Source organism: Gorilla gorilla, chromosome 20 (genome assembly GCF_029281585.2).
Source record: "Gorilla gorilla gorilla isolate KB3781 chromosome 20, NHGRI_mGorGor1-v2.1_pri, whole genome shotgun sequence".
Taxonomy (NCBI): Eukaryota; Metazoa; Chordata; class Mammalia; order Primates; family Hominidae; genus Gorilla; species Gorilla gorilla.
Genome location: NC_073244.2, coordinates 22937177 through 22957173, shown reverse-complemented (window position 1 = coordinate 22957173; position 19997 = coordinate 22937177). Strand labels below are relative to the sequence as shown.

Genomic DNA, 19997 nt, shown 5'->3' with positions numbered 1-19997 from the left:
GTGTGTGTGCACACTGAGTACACAGGACGGGATACCTTTTGTTAGACGTCACGTCAAGCTCCACCTGCTGGCGCTCACAGCTCCTTGTTCACCTCCTCCAGGGCGTCCTCCATGGACAGTGGGGCAGGTCTGTGGCACCTAATGTACTGTCAGGCAGAGGACAGACCACGCCATCACCATCGTCACCTTAGTACACTCTGAGACGGGGTGCTGGAGGAGGGAGGAGCCGGCACCTGTCCCCAGCAGGCTCCTGTCGGGGTGACAGAAGTGTAAAACCACAGGATGTGTGTGACAGGTTGGCACACGGGGCTGTGGGAACACAGGGTAGAGGGACACCCAGGTCAGGCCTGCGAGGGGTGAGCCCTGACAGAGAAAGGGAGGGGTGCCTGTGAGTGCCCTTGGAGTGGCTGAGATCAGGAAGAAGCGCCTGGAGCAAGCAGCTGGGAGCTATGGTGGGCTGCAGCCAGGTGGCACAGTCAGATGGCTTCTGCCTGCATCGGATGGGCTGATGGACGCCCAACAGAGGCATGAGTTCAAAGCCCCCAGAGGGGTGCAGTGAGCAAAGTTGAGATTGTAGAGACCCGTGGGACTCACAACCTGCCCTCTTCAGCAGATAAACCACAAGGAAACGAGAGGCCTGGTGTGCAGGGGACTCAGAGGGCACAGTTCCAAAGCAGCATCCCGGGGCATGTGGGAGAAACGCCCAGCTCCAGGCCCACCCCGCCTGCTTGCGGGCCCAGCATCGCTTTCACAGGGCTTCCAGGGGATCCCCAACCGCTCAGCACTGAGAACCGGTCGCTGCTCTAGATTAAGAGGCTCAAAGGACATATCGGGTAGTACGGACTTGGGATCCGAATTACAAAATCGGAACAAAACACAGAACTTTAAATCAGACAAGCAGAAATCTCAACACTGGATATTCCTTGATACTTAGTAAATTTGGTTTGTGTATTATTGCATTACGGTTGTTTGTTTGAGACAGAGTCCCGCTTTCTCCCTCACTACAGCCTCAACCTCCCCAGCTCAAGTGATCCTCCCACCTCAGCCTCCCAGAGAGCTGGGACTACAGGCACACACCACTATGCTAAACTAGTTTTTTTGTATTTTTTATAGAGATGGAGTCTTGCTATGTTGCCCAGGCTGGTCATGAACTCCTGGGCTCAAGCGACCCACCCTGCCTCAGCTTCCCAAAGTGCTGGGATTACAGGAGTGAACCAACACACCTGGCCTTTAACATCACTTTTTAGAAATAAACATCGAAAAATTTGTTATGTAAAATGTTTAAAGCAGGGGGCGGTGGCTCACGCCTATAATACCAGCACTTTGGGAGGCCGAGGCGGGTGGATCACCTGTGGTTGGGAGTTCAAGACCAGCCTGACCAACATGGAGAAACCCTGTCTCTACTAAAAATATGAAAAATTAGCTGGGTGTGGTGGTGCGCACCTGTAATCCCAGCTACTCGGGAAGGTGAGGTAAGAGAATCACTTGAACCCAGGAGGCGGAGGTTGCAGTGAGCTGAGATCGCACCATTGCACTCCAGCCTGGGCAACAAGAGCGAAACTCAGTCTCAAAAGAAAAAAAAAAAGTTTATGAATAGATCACCATAAAGGACTGCATATAGTATAATGCCATTTCTATAAAGAAATACGTGGCCAGGCATGGTGGCTCGCACCTGTAATCCCAAAAATTAGCTGGGCATGGTGGCAGGCACCTGTAATCCCAGCTACTTGAGAGGCTGAGGTAGGAGAATCGCTTGATCCCGGGAAGCGAAGGCTGCAGTGAGCCGAGATCACACCACTGCATTCCAGCCTGGGCGACAAAACTCCATCAAAAAAAAATTAAAAAAAAAAAATACGCATACTATGGTTCATACAAAAGTCTGAAGGAGTATATATATCAACTTGGTAATAGTTACCTCTGAAATTAAGGAGAACTTGCAGGTTACACATCTCTGCAACAAGATTTTCAGAAAACAGCCACGTAATTTTTGGTAATCAGATTAAAAAAAGTTTTTTTGAGACGGAGTCTTGCTCGTCACCCGAGCTGGAGTGCAGTGGCACGATCTCAGCTCACTACAACCTCCACCTCCCAGGTTCAAGCAACTCCCCTGCCTCAGCCTCCTGAGTAGCTGGGACTACAGGCGCCCGTCACCATCCTGGCTAATTTTTGTATTTTTAGTAGAGATGGGGCTTCACCACGTTGGCCGGGCTGGTCTCAAACGCCTGACCTCAAGTGATCCACCCATCACAGCCTCCCAAAGCACCAGGCATGAGCCACGGCACCTGGCTGGTAATCAGATAAAAATTCTTAGAGGGTAAAAAAAGAGGTGAGGGTGATTGCTGAGGAGAACAGCTGGGCCGCCTCTGGCCCCATCTCGGGGATGTCTCAGGAGGCTCAGGGAAAGGGACAGGACCCCTCCCATGGGAGAAAACAGTGCCATGAACAGTAGGTCCCTTTAGTCTGAGGTCACACAGCCCAGGCGGGGCTGGCTGCAAGGTGCAGGAGCTCAGCACCCCACCCTGTACCAGCTCTTGCCACAGGGTGGCAGGAAATGAGGCTCCCTCCACAGGGACAGAAGGTGATGGCCCCACTGCATCCCTGCAGCCCTGGGCTGAGCGCTGGAGCCCAGGCCCAGGCCCACATCCCTTCGGCCCGGCCTCTGGGAGCTGCCGCTCCCCTACTGCCCTGCCCCTGCCCATGGGGAGCTGCGCTCACCTCTTTGGCTTCCTCCAGGGTGTGGTAGTGGAAGGAGTCCGCGTCCAGGGAGCGCAGGAGGGAGGCGTGCAGGTGCCGGCTGGCCTGGATGAACTGCTGCGTCAGGCTCAGCTGCTGCTTCAGCACATCATGGAGCACCAGCACGGCCGGGCTGTAGGCGGTCAGGGCTGACCCAGCTCCGCGTTACTCGGTGGCTTCGCTGGGGCCCCACAAATTCTGCAGCCCCCCTACCGCTCAGGTGCCAGGCTGCTCTCTGAAATCTTTTTTTTTTTTTTCTGGAGACAGGGTCTCGCTCTGCCACCCAGGCTGTAGTACAGTGGTGCCATCACAGCGCACTGCAGCCTCGAACTCCTGGGTTTAAGCAATAGTGGCTCACACCTGTAATCCTAGCACTTTGGAAGGCCGAGGCAGGCGGATCACGAGATCAGGAGTTCGAGACCAGCCTGGCCAACATAGTGAAACCCCATCTCTACTAAAAAAAAACAGAAAAAAAATTAACCAGGTGTAGTGGCAGACACCTGTAGTCCCAGCTACGTGGGAGGCTGAGGCAGGAGAATCACTTGAACCTGGGAGGCAGACGTTGCAGTAAGCCAAGATCACACCACTGCACTCCAGCCTGGGTGACAGGGCAAGACTCCGTCTCAAAAAAAAAAAAAAAAAAAAATTAAAAAATTGAAAAGGGAAAAAAATAGTAGGTACCAGATGGACCCCTACGTGTATCACAAGCCTTTAGTGGCTCCACTGGACTCGACAAAGACTAAACTCTCTAAGATGGCTGCTGGGGCCCCTCCCTCATGCCTCAGGCTGGACTGGAGCCTTTGTGAGCGCCACACAGACTCAGCCCAGGAGGCAAGGGGCATGTCTACCCAGGCCGTGCAACTCAGCATCAGTCAAATACATGTCTTCAGGGGAAGTAAACTATGGCTTATTGATGTAATGCCACCAAGGGGAACATACAAACAAAAGTGGTCTTGTGCCAGGCAGGGCGGCTCAGGCCTGTGATCCCAGAACTTTGGGAGCCCGAGGTGGGCAGATCATTTGAGGTCAGGAGTTCGGGACCAGCCTGGCCAACATGGAGAAACCCTGTCTGTACTAAAAATACAAAAATTAGCCAGGTGTGGTGGCAGGTGACTGTAATCCCAGCTACTCGGGAGGCTGAGGCAGGAGAATCGCTTGAACCCAGGAGGCAGAGGTCCCAGTGAGTGGAGATGGCACCACTGCACTCCAGCCCGGGCGACAGAGCGAGACTCTGTCTCAAAACGAACAAACAAAAAAAGTGGCCTTGTTGGGGTGCAGGGCACAGAAGCATCACTCTTCACCCTCTTGTTTTGTGTGACATTGGTGTCTCTTTGCAAGAGACAGAAGGTTCAAGGGCATCCACACCTTTTCTCTCCTCATGGCAGGTGCCTGTGGCTGCAATAATCCCTGCCCAATGGACCCCTGGAAGCCAGCATGCAAGGGGTGCCACGCCTCCAGAGTGGGTGTGAATCTGCAGGTGAAATGGGTCCTATAAAATGTGACAGGAAGGATCCCCCAAGCCGGGCTGTTACCTTCTATTGCATCCGCTCTGATAACATGATTGGCGATGGGTGTCGGGTCCACGTAGGCGCCTCCCAGGGCAGGCCCCATGGCTGCCATGCCGGCCACTATCTCGGGGACAAAGAGAGGGGTAAGCAGGCAGGACACAGAGAAATGACTTTCGGGTCCACAGATACGACCCTGGAATAAACTATGTGACCTTGTTCTTCCCTCTTTCTGAAGGTGATCGCCGCTCTTGCATTTTTTTTTTTTTGGTTTGAGACAGGGTCTTGCTCTATTGCCCAGTCTGGAGTGCAGCGGCATGATCACAGCTCACTGCAGCCTCCTGGGCTCACGTAATCCTCCCATCTGTCTCCCAAGTAGCTGGGACTACAGGTGCGCCACCACGCCTGGCTAATTTTTAAAATTTTTTGTAGAGACAGGGTCTCCCTATGTTGCCCAGGCTGGTCTTGAACTCCTAGGCTCAAGCAATCCTCCTGCCTCAGCCTCTGAAAGTGCTGAGGTGTAAGCCACCGCACCCGGCCCTTCTTTACTTTTTTTTACCCTCTTCCCCTTTCAAGTATTTCCCAAGGCTGCCTCCATTTTTCTGCTAGGTTTTCTTGGCTCAAGGCACGGGTATCCTAGCTGGGTGCAGCGGTGGCTCCAGCTCACGGTGGCTGCAGTCGAGAGCAGTGGAGGATGTGCTTTCCCAGCCCTTCTTCTAAGGGTCACTGTTGACCTCAGGATGTTGCGTGTTCTCTGGGCTCTGAGGCCAGCGTGTTTATGGCTGCTGTTTTTTCTCTCTCCTTTCCCTGTCAGTCCTAGTCTAGGAAAACAGCCTCGCCAGTGTTTCATGACAGCATCCCTAAATTGCCAAAAATATGGACAGAAATGCAGACAGACACAAACAATTCTGAGCCCAGATCCCAGGTTGAAAATACCATTTAACACCTCCAAGGTGATTTGACACAGTCCATGTGATTGACTTTCCCTCCTGAGAAACAGACACCAGTCACCCTCTCCTCGGGGGGCCCATCAGGCTGATGTTAGGTTAAGCCCCCAAATCAAAACAAATAGATCCAGTGAGAATTACATTGCTTTTCTTTTCTTTTTTTTTTTTTTTTTTTTTTTTTTTTTTTGAGACAGAGGCTCACTCTGTCGCCCAGGCTGGGGTGCTATGGCACGATCTCAGCTCACTGCAACCTCCACCTTCTGGTTTCAAGCGATTCTTGTGCCTTGGCCTCCCGAGTAGCTAGGACTACAGATGCACACCACCACACCAGGCTAATTTTTGTATTTTTAGTAGAGACGGGGTTTCACCATATTGGCCAGGCTGGGAACTACATCATTTTTCACATCCAGTCTACCTTGTCAAGAGCCATATGGATGAGAAAAGAGATATTAAAAGGGAATGTTTATTAGCCAGGCGCCTCTACTCCCAGCTACTGGGGAGGCTGAGGTGGGAGAATCGCTGAAACCCAGGAGGTGGAGGAGGCAGTGGGCCGAGATTGTGCCACTGCACTCCAGCCTGGGCAACAGGGCGAGACCCCACCTCATAAAATAAAATTATATAAAATAATAACATGGGAATGTTTAAAAGAATGGGGTCTTTCCACCAGCAAGAGCCGAGACTGAAGCTGGGAATGAGAGAAATGCCCGAAGGCCAGGCATGGTGGCTCATGCCTGTGGTCCCAGCACCTTGGGGGGCCAACGTGGGCAGGTGGAAGGATCACTTGAGCCCAGGAGTTCAAGACCAGGCTGGGGAACATAGGGAGACCCTGTCTCTACAAAAAACATTTTAAAATTATACAGGGGGCCAGGTGCGGTGGCTCACACCTGTAATCCCAGCACTTTGAGAGGCTGAGGCAGGCAGATCACGAGGTCAGGAATTCGAGACCAGCCTGGCCAGCATGGTGAAGCCCCATCTCTACTAAAAATACAAAAATTATCTGGGCATGGTGGCACATACCTGTAATCCCAGCTATTCAGGAGGGTGAGGCAGGAGAATCGCTTGAACCTGGGAGGTGGAGGTTGCAGTAAGCCAAGATCGCACCACTACACTCCAGCCTGGGCAAGAGAGACTCCATCTCAAAAAAAAAAGATACAGGGCCGGGTGCAGTGGCTCACGCCTGTAATCCCAACACTTTGGGAGGCTGAGGCTGACAGATTGCTTGAGCCCAGGAGTTTGAGACCAGCCTGGGCAATATGGCAAGACCCTGTCTCTACAAAAAATATAAAAATTAGCCAGGCATGGGGGCGCATGCTTGTAATCCTACTACTCAGGAGGCTGAGGTAGGAGGATCACCTGAGCCTGGGGAGGTTGAGGCTGCAGTGAGCTATGGTTGGGTCACTGTACTCCAGCTTGGGCAACATAGCAAGACCCCATCTCTAAAAACAGAGTGAGAGAGAGAGAGAGAAATATCTGGAAAGTCACCCAGGGTGTTCATTCTCCAGGACAAAGGCATCCTGTGCACTGCAGGGTGTGGAATAGCACCCCTGGCCTCCACCCAGCAGATGCCGATAGCATTCCCCACCCCGAGTTGTGACAACTAATAACGTCTCCAGACCTTGCTGGAGTCCCCCCGTGAATCATCCTGTGGGAGGTGCTACCCTAGTCCTTGGTTCTGATCCTTCTGAATGCTTCAGGGCTAGGAAGACATCGGGACACACCAGGGCGGCTGCCCCTCGTCCATGGAAGAGGAAATGGTGAGCCAAGGTCCCTGGGTGACTTTTTTTTTTTTGAGACAGGGTCTCATTCTGTCACCCAGGCTGGAGTGCAGGGGCATCATCTCAGCTCACTGCAACCTCCACCTCCCGGGTTCTTCTCAAGCCTCAGCTTCTTGAGTAGCTGGGATTACAGGAACACACCACCACAGCCAGCTAATTTTTGTATTTTTAGTAGAGATGAGGGTTCCCTGTGTTGGCCAGACTGGTCTTGAACTCCTGACCTCAAGTGATCCTCCCGCCTCGGCCTCCCAAAGTGCTGGGATTACAGGCATGAGCCACCTCGCCTGGCCAACCCCTCCAGGTGATTAATAACAAGAGCCCAAATATCAGGAACCTGAGCTGTCCCACGTGTCTCCCAGGATGCTGTAAACCACACGCTGAGCTCCTGTCCCGGCTGCCCCGGCCCCCACGGGCCCCAAGGCTTACCCTTGGTCCACTCGTAGGTGAAGGCGGGATCTGGCGTCTGCACAGCTGTGTCCTTCACAAGCACTCTTGTCACCTGCCTGCCCGACTTTTCCCTAGACTCGGCTGTTTGTGGAAGGTCTGTCTTCACACTTGAAGAGGATTCAGACAAAGCGTCCAGTGTTCTGTCAAGAGACTCCTTGGAATGGGCGGTTGGCTCGGATGCTGTCAGACTTGGAGAGTTTTCAAAATCCTCCGAATAAGCTGAGCTGACTGTGTTCACCATGGGGGCTTCAGATGGTGGCTGCATGCTGGAAGTGCTATCCTGCTGGATGGCAGAAGCCGAGCTGGCACTGAGATGCTCCGAGACCTCGCTCTCATCCCCCTCTGCAGAGGCGGCCTTTCCCTGTGATGCCCAACTCCTCGCCTGGGCCTGCCTCGGGGCATCCTGCCCAGTGGACGCCTCGGCTCTGAAGATTTTGCCAGCTGTTTTTTCTCTCAGAGCACTTTCCTCCTAAAATGAAGAATGGCAGAGGTGGCTGGGAAGTGTTTTGGAAATATCAACATGCTAGGAACACTGCACTCCTAGGAGCTGGGGACCTGCGGCACTCCCGCAGACAAGGGGACACACCAGGTCCTCATTAGATGTGGGCACGGAGTATTCTAAACAGAACTGTGGCGTCTTCAGTACGGCATGTCCACGGGGCTGCAGGAATCCTGATGGTGTGACGCATGCTTAGGTGGCACATGGATGGCATTTAACATTTCATCATGGACTTAAGGACTTTACGTGGTTGAGGCGGTAGGATCCTTTGAGCTCAGGAGTTCAAGACCTGCCTGGGCAACACAGCAAGACCCTACCTCTATAAGAAAAAAAAAAAAAATTAAAAAATTTTAAGCCGGGCACAGTGGCTCATGCCTATAATCCCAGCACTTTGGGAGGCCAAGGCGGGCAGATCACCTGAGGTTGGGAGTTTGAAACCAGCCTGACCAACATGGAGAAACTCTGTCTCTACCAAAAATACAAAATTAGCCAGACATGGTGGCACGTATCTGTAATCCTAGCTACTCGGCAGTCTAAGGCAGGAGAATCACTTGAACCCAGGAGGCAGAGGTTATGGTGAGCCGAGATCACGCCATTGCACTCCGGCCTGGGCAACAAGAGTAAAACTCTGTCTCAAAAAAAAAAACATTTCATCATGGACTGATGAAATGTTAGGTGGCTGAGGCGGTAGGATCCTTTGAGCTCAGGAGTTCAAGACCTGCCTGGGAGACATAGCAAGACCCTACCTCTGCAAGAAAAAAAATATTTAAAAAATTAAGTTTCATCATGCCTGGGGGCAATGGCTCACACCTGTAATCTCGGCACTTTGAAAGGCCGAGGCAGGAGGATTGCTTGAAGCTGGGAGTTCAAGACCAGCCTGGACAACCCAGCCGGTCCATATCTCTACAAAAAAATAAAAAATTAGCCAGGCATGGGTGCACGCTTGTAGTCTCAGCTATTCAGGAGGCTGGGCAGGATTGCTTGAGCCTAGGACATCGAGTATGAAGTGAGCCATTATCCCCCAACTGCATTCCAGCCTGAGTGAGACCTGTCTCAAAAATAAATAAATTGGGCCAGGCATGGTGGCGCATGCCTGTAATCCCAGCACTTTGGGAGGCCGAGGTGGGTGAATCACCTGAGGTCAGGAGTTGGGGACCAGCCTGGCCAACATGGTGAAACTATCTCTACTAAAAATACAAAAATTAGTGGGGTAGGGTGGCAGGTGCCTGTAATCCCAGCTACTCAGGAGGCTGAGGCACAAGAATTGCTTGAAACCAGGAGGTGGAGGTTGCAGTGAGCTGAGATTGTGCCACTGTAGTCCCAGCCTGGGCGACAGAGTGAGACTCTGTCTCAAAAAAATAATAATAAGGCCGGGCGTGGTGGCTCACGCCTGTAATCCCAGCACTCTGGGAGGCCAAGGCGGGCGGATCACGAGGTCAGGAGATCGAGACCATCCTGGCTAACACGGTGAAACCCCGTCTCTACTAAAAATACAAAAAAAATTATCCGGGCCTGGTGGTGGGCGCCTATAGTCCCAGCTACTCGGGAGGCTGAGGCAGGAGAATGGTGTGAACCCAGGAGGCGGAGCTTGCAGTGAGCTGAGATCGCACCACTGCACTCCAGCCTGGGCAGCAGAGCGAGACTCTGTCTCAAAATAATAATAATAATAATAATAATAATAATAATAATAGGCCGGGTGCAGTGGCTCACGCCTGTAATCCCAGCACTTTGGGGGGCCGAGGCAGGTGGATCACTTGCAGTCAGGAGTTCGAAACCAGCCTGGCCAACATGGTGAAACCCCGTCTCTACTAAAATATACAAAAATCAGCTGGGCGTGGTGGCAGGGGACTTAATCCCAGCTACTTGGGAGGCAGAGGCAGGAGAATCGTTTGAACCCGGGAGGTGGAGGTTGCAGTGAGCCGAGATCGAGCCATTGCACTCAAACCTGGGGGATAAGAACGAGACTTCTCTCAAAAAAAAAAAAAGTTTAAAATAAAAAATAATAATAATAAAATAAAAACAATAAATATTTTTAAATAAAAATAAAATGTCATCACTGTGTATAACCAACACGTGTATCTGACAGTGCCGGTGGCCACTAGGACAAAAATCACAACAGGGAGTGTGACTGGATACGGCTGATGAAGTGTTGCCTCCGTGCAGATGTTGTCATGGGCGGCTTTACATGGGATGTGCTTTAATCACCAGCTAACCAAGGTAGCTTCATCCTATTAGCACCTAAATCAGGGTCTCTCACCTACTGCACTCTTGACATCAGGGGCCACAACATTCTTTGCAGCTGGGGGCCACCCGGTGCATTACACAATACGGAGCAGTGTTCCTGGCCTCCACCTATTCACAATGCCAGTGGCATCTGTCACCCACCCCCTAGTCATGACAGCCAAAATGTCACCAGACATTGCCAATGTCCCCTGGGGGGGCAGAGTTGAAAACTATAGGCCTAAATGAAACATTACTTGCTTTTCCACATAAGAATCGACATTGGGCCAGGCATGGTCGCTCACACCTGTAATCCCAGCACTTTGGGAGGTTGAATCGGGAGGATTGCTTGAGCCCAGTTTGAGGACGGCCTGGGCAACATAGTGAGACCCTGCCTCAATTTTTAAATGTTTTAAAAATTTAAAAAAAAAAAGTTTAAGCCAAAAACAATCGACCATGAAAAATGACTTTGTTGTACTTACTTCCTGTTCCAAATCAGAGTTCTCACTGACAACTGGAGCCAGATGGTCAAGCGATAAAATATTTATTCTAAACTCTGTAATTAAAAAATGAGTATAAGCATTTACATTTACTCTTTTATTTACTCCATAATTTTTTTTAAATCTTCCAAATTTCTTTTTTCTTTTCTTTTCTTTTTTTTTGAGATAGAGTCTCACTCTGTCACCCAGGCTGGAGTGCAGTGGCACGATCTTGGCTCACCACAACTTCTGCCTCCCAAGTTCAAGTGATTCTCTCACCTCAGCCTCCTGAGTAGCTGGGATTACAGGTGCCTGACACCTTGCCCGGCTAATTTTTCTATTTTTAGTACAGACAAGATTTCACAATTTGGCCAGGCTGGTCTTGAATTCCTGGCCTCAAGTGATTCGCCTGCCTCGGCTTCCCAAAGTGCTGGGTTTACAGGTGTGAGCCACCGCAGCCAGCCTAATCTCCCACAAATGTTTAGAAAGATATGAAGACATGGCCAGGCGCGGTGGCTCACGCCTGTAATCCCAACACTTTGGGAGGCCGAGGCGGGTGGATCACGAGGTCAGGAGATCGAGACCATCCTGGCTAACACAATGAAACCCTGTCTCTACGAAAAATACAAAAAATTAGCCAGGCGTGGTGGCGGGTGCCTGTAGTCCCAGCTACTCAGGAGGCTGAGGCCAGAGAATCTCTTGAGACCAGTTCAAAGCTGCAGTGAACTATGATCACACCACTGCACTCCAGCCTGGAGCATAGAGAGACCCTGTCTCTAAAAAATAATAATCATCATCGGGCATGGTGGCTCACGCCTGTAATCCCAGCACTTTGGGAGGCCGAGATGTGCAGATCAACTGAGGCCAGGAGTTCAACACCAGCCTGGTCAAAATGGTGAAACCCGATCTCTATTAAAAATACAAAAATTAGCCAAGTGTGATGGCACGTGCCTGTAGTCCCAGCCACTCAGGAGGCTGAGGCAGGAAAATCGCTTGAACCCGGAGTTGGAGGTTGCAGTGAGCCAAGATCATGCCACTGCACTCCAGCCTGGGTGACAGAGCAAGGCTCCGTCTCAAAAATAATAATCATAATAAATAATGATAATAATAATGATAAGAAATAAAAGGCTAGCTGGGAAATTTTCAGCTTTTGGGGACAGACTGACTCAGCTCCAATGTCATAGTGTGAAAGCAGCCATAGACAATGTGTAAAGGAAGGAGCGTGGCTGCCTTCTGAGAAAGCTTTATAAAGACCGAAGACAGGCTTGGTGCAGTGGCTCATGCCTGTAATCCCAGCACTTTGGGAGGCCGAGGCAGGTGGATCACCTCAGGTCAGGAGTTGAAGACCAGCCTGGCCAACATGTTGAAATCCCGTCTCTACTAAAAATAGAAAAATTAGCTGGGCATGGTGGCGAGTGCCTGTAATCCCAGCTACTCGAGAGGCTGAGGCAGGAGAATTGCTTGAATATCAGAGGCGGAAGTTGCAGTGAGCCAAGATGACGCCATTGCACTCCAGCCTGGGCAACAAGGGCAAAACTCTGTCAAAAAAAAAACAGACAGAAGACAGGGCCGGGCACAGTGGCTCATGCCTGTAATCCCAGCACTTTGGGAGGCTGAGGAGAACAGATCACAAGGTCAGGAGTTCAAGACCAGCCTGACCACCAGGTACGGTGGCTCACGCCTGTAATCCTAGCACTTTGGGAGGCCGAGGCGGGCGGATCACAAGGTCAAGAGATCGAGACCATCCTGGCCAACATGGTGAAACCCTGTCTCTATTAAAAGTATAAAAATTAGCTGGGCGTGGTGGCGGGCACCTGTAGTCCCAGCTACTTGGGAGGCTGAGGCAGGAGAATCGCTTGAACCCTGGAGGCGGAGGTTACAGTGAGCCGAGATCACGCCATTGCACTCCAGCCTGGGCGACAGAGCGAGATGCCATCTCAAAAAAAAAAAAAAAAAAAAAAAGACCAGCCTCACCAACATGGTGAAACCCCGTCCCGTCTCTACTAAAAATGCAAAAAATTAGCCAGGCATAGTGGCGCACGCCTATAGTCCCAGCTACTTGGGAAGCTGAGACAGGAGCATCACTTGAACCCGGGAGGCAGAGATTACAGTGAGCTGAGATCACGCCACTGCACTCCAGCCTGGGCAACATCTCAAAAAAACAAACAAACAAACAAACAAACAAAAACAGACAGAAGACAGGCCTGCTAGCCCCTGGTCTAGACAGATTAGCAGCTGATCAGAGTGCACTGTTGGAAGTTGCTGAGAAGTACGTGTGTGGTGTAAGGGGTGGGAGGCGGCAGGGCAGCCAGCCAGCTGGGGGGAAAGAGTGGGAAGACTGTGGAGCAGGGGCAGACCTGAGACATGGCCCCAAAGCATCCTATGTTGTCATTTACAGCAAGTTAATAGACTGTGAGTTCTGAAAAAAAGAGTTCTAAAAAACAAAAAAATAGTACAGCAAGTCAAAGGCACCACAGTGTGTGCCGGGACCCAGGAGTGTGGGGTTCTCTGTGGAGATTCTGGTGCCCCAACAGGTTTTTGGGTTTAAAAAAATTTTTTTTTAGAGATGGAGTCTTGCTCTGTCACCCAGGCTGGAGCGCAGTGGTGTGTTCATAGCTCACCGCAGCCTCCAATTCCCAGGCAGGCTCCAATTCTCAGGCTCAAATGATCCTCCTGCCTCAGCCTCCCCAGTAGCTGGGACTACAGATGCGCACAACCACACCCAGTTAATTTTTGTATTTTTTGTAAAAATAGGGTTTCACCATGTTGCCAGGCTGGTCTCAAACTCCTCCTGCCTAGGCTTTCCAAAGCACTGGGATTGCAGGCGTGAGCCACCAGGCCTAGCCTCCAACAGCTTCCAACAGGTTTAAACTGACTCAAGAGATGAGTTGGTAAGCCAGGTGTGGTGGCTCACACTTGTAATCCCAGCACTTTGGGAGGCCAAGGCAGGCAGATCACCTAAGGCCAGGAACTCAAGATCAGCCTGGACAACATGGTGAAACCTGGTCTCCACAAAGAGTACAAAAATTAGCCCGGTGTGGTGGCACACGCTTGTGGTCCCAGCTGGTCAAGAGGCTGAGGCAGGCAGATTGCTTAAGCCTGGGAGGTTGAGGCTGTAGTGAACCCTGATCATGCCCACTCCAGCCTGAGCGACAGAGCAAGACCCTGTCTCAGAATTAAATAAATAAATAAAGATAGCACAAAAATCGGACTTGGCCCCTCAACCAGACAAGAAAGTTAGAAAGCTGAGTGTGAGATGCGACTCAAAACTCCCTGCCTGTGGCAATGCCCCATGACCACTGCGTCAGGGACTCTAAAGGTGGCCCCACCCTTCCTGCCCAAGGTACTGGCTTTTCAATGGGACTGGGATTACCGTCGAGGCTGTCATCAGCACCTTCTGAGACTGGCTCGTCCACAGGCTCAGCCTCACTCCTTCCCGGGGAGGATGCAAGCTTGACATGCCCCATCTTTAAAGACACTGAGTTTGAAAAGGCGCCTGTGATGGAAACTGACGGCATGTGGGAGGCGGTGCCACCGGAAACGTGACTCTGTGGGTAGTCTGCTCTTGAGCGAGTGCTGTGAAGGGTTCTGTCTGCTGCCAGGGAGGTTGGCAGGTGTGATGTCTGAGAAGGCTTTGCGCTGGAGAGTTCCACGCTGGGTACAGTAAATGCTCTCGGTTGAGATGGGACCTGATATAAAACACTTGAAATTAACAAACTTATGACAACTAAGGTTTTTTTTTTTTTTTTTTTTTTTTTTTTTTTTTTTTGACAAAGGGTCTCACTCTGTTGCCTAGGCTGGAGGGCAGTGGCTCAATAGCTCACTGTAGCCTCGACATCCTGGGCTCAAGCAATCCTCTCACCTCAGCCTCCCAAGCAGCTAGGACTACAAGTATGTGCCACCACACCTGGCTAATTTTTTTTTTTTTTTTGTAGGAATGGGTTTTGCCATGTTGCCCAGACCGGCCTTGACCACAGCTGAAGCAATCTACCCACCTAAGCTTTCCAAAACCCTGGGATTACAGGTGTGAGCCACCATACCTGGCTGATACCTAAGTTCTTATGGTTAAACAGACAGTGCAATTAGCGGGGAGCATAAGACCAAGACCGCAGGTATCACATTTTTCTCTTACTGCATCCCCTTTCTCTCTTCATTTCTGGAAGTCACAGTACAATATTTAGGTAAGATAATGTTGGGAGTAGAAAATAATTCCACAAGGCTGGGCGTGGTGGCTCACGCCTGTAAATCCCAGCACTTTGGGAGGCCAAGGCGGGCAGATCACGAGGTCAAGAGATCGAGACCATCACGGCCAACAGGATGAAACCCTGTCTCTACTAAAAATACAAAAATTAGCTGGGCGTGGTGGTATGCGCCTGTAATCCCAGCTACTCGGGAGGCTGAGGCAAAAGAATTGCTTGAACCCAGGAGGCAGAAGTTGCAGTGAGCCGAGATCAGGCCACTGCACTCCAGCCTGGCGACAGAATGAGACTCCATCTCAAAAAAAAAAAAAAAAAAAAGGAAAGAAAGAAAATATTCCACAAATAGGCCACGCACACTGGCTCACACCTGTAATCCCAGCACTTTGGGAGGCTGAGGTAGGCAAATCACCTGAGGTCAGGAGTTGGAGACCAGCCTGATCAACATGGAGAAACCCCGTCTCTACTAAAAATACAAAATTAGCCGGGCATTGTGGTGCATGCTTGTAATCCCAGATACTCAGGAAGGCTGAGGCAGGAGAATCACTTGAACCCGGGAGGTGGAGGTTGCGGTGAGCCGAGATCATGCCACTGCACTCTAGCCTGGGCAACAAGAGCGAAACTTGGTCTCCAAAAAAAAAAAAAATACAAAAAAGTAGCCAGTCACCGGCCGGGCATGGTGGCTCATGCCTGTAATCCCAGCACTTTGGGAGGCCGAGGCAGGCAGATCACCTGAGATCGGAAGTTCAACACCAGCCTGACCAACATGGAGAAACCCCATCTCTACTAAACACATAAAATTAGCTGGGCGTGGTGGTGCATGCCTATAATTCCAGCTACTTGGGAGGCTGAGGCAGAAGAATCACTTGAATCTAGGAGTGGAGGTTGCGGTGAGCAGAGATCGTGCCATTGCACTCCAGCCTGGGCAACAAGGGCAAAACTCCGTCTCAAAAAAAAAAAAAAAAAAAAATTAAATTAAATAAATTAAAATAAATTTATCAAAAAAAAAAAATCTTACCGAAAATAGTTTTCTTTCTTCTTCCTCGCTGACGTTAGCGCTGCTGAAGCCTTGATTCGTGTTTTTTTCTCTAGAAGAGTCCACCAAGCTTCCTAGCAATACTTTCATTTCTTCTTCGTCACTGTCTGGAGAATCAAATGTTCTAGCAGGTTCTTTCTGTTTGGGGGTTTGCAAAGTCCTCTCTTTCCCAGCAGGTGCTTCACGGGATATGTTTTCAACAGGTGCTTGTTTCTTCTTTAGAAACCTACTGACCTTCGCGTTCTGTGCATTATTTTCGGTGACAGGAAGTTCACGGGCTTGATTCTGGGAAGTTTTGTCTGTGTTCTGGGACGCGAGTTCGAGTGCACCCCCGGAGAGGATTCTGTCAGCTCTCTTTGGAAGACCGGCATCGGCGGTCATTGAGTCAGATTCCGTGTCAGACAAATTCCTCTGCAGCTTCCGATTCATGATCCGGGTTTCCAGCTGGGCCAGCTTCATGAGTGCGGCATTGGCTCGGATCCTGGAGGCAGTGGTGGGCGGTCTACATGAGGCAAGCCTGGGTCCACTCCCCAGCACAGGGTTCTCTTTCAGGAGTAAGTGTTTCTCATCTAGAGTTTGGTTTCTTTTTAGAAATCTGCTATGACCAGGTGCTATTTTGGTAAGATTTCTACTGATCTGGAAGTTTCTGATTTCTTCCATTGTTGAATCTTCCAAGGAAACATCACTGAAGTCACCAAAAACATCACGCGTGGGACGGCTGGCTTTCCTTGCAGAAGCCATTCTGTGGAGGAAGAGGAGCAATTTTGCGTAAGAGTACCTGCTGTTTGTATTGAGCATTCAATGGCTCCTACTTGGCCTAAAGCTCACACTGTCTTTTGCAACCCAGCCACAGTCTTCCCTTCAAGCCCAAGGATGACAATGAAAATGACCAGGCTGGGTGCGGTGGCTCACACCTGTAATCCCAGCACTTTGGGAGGCCGAGGCAGGTGGATCACGATGTCGAGAGATTGAGACCATCCTGGCAAACATGGTGAAACCCCGTCTCTACTAAAAATACGAAAATTAGCTGGACGTGGTGGTGCACAACCTCTCAGGCTCAAGTGATCCTCCTGCCTCAGCCTCCTGTGTAGCTGGGACTACAGGTGCACACCACCATGCCTGCCACTGCACTCCAGCCTGGGCTACAGAGTGAAACCCTGTCTAAAAAAAAAAAAAAAAGAAAAAGAAAAAAGAAAAGACAAATTACCTGAAAGAGCAATAAGGTGAAGTGTGAAAATCAAGGTATCCCTGTATTTAACAAGCCCCCAGAAAATCAGATTTCACTTAGTGTAAGAACCATTACCAATGGCTGGGCTCAGTGGCTCACACCTATAATGCCAGCAGTTTAGGAGGCCAAGGCAAGCAGATCACCTGAGCCCAGGGGTTCGAGACCAGCCTGGCCAACATGGCAAAGCCCCATCTCTACTAAAAATACAAAAATTAGCCAAGCGCCAGGCATGATGGCTCATGCCTGTAATCCCAGCACTTTGGTAGGCCGAGGTGGGTGGATCACGAGGTCATAAGTTCAAGACCAGTCTGATCAACATGGTGAAACCCTGTCTCTACTAAAAATACAAAAATTAGCCGGGCCTGGTGGCACCACCTGTAGTCCCAGCTACTTAGGAAGCTGAGGCAGGAGAATCGCTTGAACCCGGGAGGTGGAGGTTGCAGTGAGCCGAGATCACACCACTGCACTCCAGCCTGGATGACAGAGCGAGACTCTGTCTCAAAAAAAAAAGAAGAACCGCTACCCTGGGAAAGAGTGGGGCTATGGACAGGCACAGCTCCCCAGCAGCCCAGCAAATCTTTACCATATGTGTATATTTTTCTAGGTAGAAATATCAGAGCTTTCATCATATTCTCAGAGTTCCCATATACCCCTGAAAGAGTATGAACAACCCACTGCAAGACTTACAAAGGCTTCCGAAGATTACAAAGACTTTAAAAGATGAACAACTACAGGCCGGGCGCGGTGGCTCATGCCCGTAATCCCAGCACTTTGGGAGGCCAAGGCGGGTGGATCACGAGGTCAGGAGATCGAGACCACGGTGAAACCCCGTCTCTACTAAAAATACAAAAAAATTAGCCGGGCGTGGTGGCGGGCGCCTGTAGTCCCAGCTACTCCGGAGGCTGAGGCAGGAGAATGGCATGAACCCGGGAGGCGGAGCTTGCAGTGAGCCGAGACTGCGCCACTGCACTCCAGCCTGGGTGACAGAGTAAAACTCCGTCTCAAAAAAAAAAGAAAAAAAAAAGATTCTATACAAGAATGAATTATGATTCCTATTTAACAATCTGTTTCCCTAATAAACTTGTTTGCTTGTTCCTATCTTAACTACCCTGTACTAGGAGTGCCCAGCACAGGACTGACCACAGGGGTCAGAGAACAGAAAAATATGCCTGGCAGAAATAATGCAGACTTCCTGGTCTGTGTGACCCTGGGCAAGTTACTTAACCACTCTGTGTCAGCCTGCTCATCTGTAAAAATAACAATTACTACCCTCATAGGATTCCTATATATTCTGTGTGGGACATGAAAAAGTGCTCAGTAACATTTAAATGCCAGTAACAGACTAGGCGTGGTGGCTCACACCTGTAATCCCAGCACTTTGGGAGGCCGAGGTGGGCGGATCATGAGGTCAGGAGATCGAGACCATCCTGGCTAACACAGTGAAACCCTGTCTCTACTAAAAACACAAAAAATTAGCCGGGCGCGGTGGTGGGCGCCTGTAGTCCCAGCTACTCAGGAGGCTGAGGCAGGAGAATGGCATGAACCCAGGAGGCAGAGCTTGCAGTGAACCGAGATAGCGCCATTGCACTCCAGCCTGGGCAAAAGAGAGAGACTCCGTCTCAAAAAAAAAAGAAAAAAACCATGAGGAGCTACTACTTCACATCCCCTAGCATGGCTATAATCAAAAATACACGCAACAAGTGTCAGTGAGGAAGTGAACAGATTGAAGGCCACAGTGGCTCACACCTGTAATCCCAGCACTTTGGGAGGCCAGTATGGGAGGACTGCTTGAACCCATGAGTTCGAGACCAGCCTGGGCAACATAGGGAGACGCCATCTCTACAAAAAATGAAAAAATTAGCTGGGTGTGATGGCACACACCTGTAGTCCCAGTTACTCGGGAGGCTGAGGTGGGAGGATTGCTTGAGCCCAGGAGTTTGAGGCTGCAGTGAGCTATGACCGTGCCACTGGACTCCAGCCTGGATGATAGGGCAAGACCCTATCTTTAAAAAAATTAAAGAAATTGGAACCCTCATATGTTGTTGGGGGAATTGTAAAATGATGTAGTCCTCAATGTGGAAAACAGTTGGTTCCTCAAAAGGTTAGACATAGAGTTACCATGTGATCCAGGAATTCCACTCCCATGTGGCCCAAGAGAAATGCAAATGTATGCAAATGTTCGTAATAGTTTTGTTTTGTTTTGAGACAGGCTCTCACTCTGTTGCCCAGGCTGAGTGCAGTGGTGTTATCATGGCTCACTACAGCCTCGACCTCCCGGGGTCACGCGATCCTCCCACCTCAGCTTCCTGGGTAGCTGGGACTACAGACACACATTGCCATGCCTAGCTAACTTTTTGTAGAAACAAGGTCTCACTGTGTTGCCCAGGCTGTTCTCAGATTCCTGGGTTCTAGAGATCCGCAGCCTCAGCCTCCCAAAATGCTGAGATTACAATCCCACATCATCATACCTGGCCCCATAATATTTATTACTCCTAGTAGACTAAAACGGAAAACAATGTAACTATCCATTAATTAGTGAATGGATTACAAACTATGGTCCATCCATACAGTGGAATACTGTTCAGCAATTTAAAAAACAAATACTAATATAACAGCATGCAGGAATCTCAAATACATCATGCTAAGGGAAAGTAGCCAAGCCGGGCGCGGTGGCTCACGCCTGTAATCCCAACACTTTGGGAGGCTAAGGCGGGTGGATCACGAGGTCAGGAGATCGAGACCAGCCTGACCCACATGGTAAAACCCCGTCTCTACTAAAAATACAAAAATTAGCGGGGCGTGGTGGCATGCGCCTGTAATCCCAACTACTCAGGACGCTGAGACCGGAGAATTGCTTGAACCTGGGAGGCGGAGTTCGCAGTGAGCCGAGATCGCACCATTGCACTCCAGCCTAAGTAACAGAGCGAGAATC

General features: G+C 50.3%; 1 protein-coding gene across 10 annotated transcripts in view; it reads right to left on the bottom strand.

Annotated features, from left to right (window-relative positions):
- Window positions 1-19997, bottom strand: part of C20H19orf44 (chromosome 20 C19orf44 homolog) — a 25078-nt gene that overhangs the window by 3989 nt on the left and 1092 nt on the right. For 2 of the 10 annotated variants that reach the window (XR_008674205.1, XR_010131907.1), the window contains exons 2-8: window positions 15820-16579; window positions 13979-14294; window positions 10609-10682; window positions 7387-7876; window positions 4266-4361; window positions 2716-2882; window positions 36-250 (exon numbers count right to left, since the gene is read on the bottom strand). Coding sequence is in view for 3 of the 10 variants with exons in the window: in XM_019015671.2 (XP_018871216.2) it covers window positions 75-146; window positions 2716-2882; window positions 4266-4361; window positions 7387-7876; window positions 10609-10682; window positions 13979-14294; window positions 15820-16578 (1974 nt within the window). In the remaining 7 variants the exon portion in view is untranslated. Of the gene's footprint in view, window positions 1-32; window positions 310-2715; window positions 2883-4265; window positions 4366-7386; window positions 7877-10608; window positions 10683-13978; window positions 14295-15819; window positions 16580-17752; window positions 17877-19997 lie in introns of those variants that run through there. The other 8 variants (XR_010131905.1, XR_008674203.2, XM_019015671.2 and 5 more) reach the window with 5 other exon arrangements.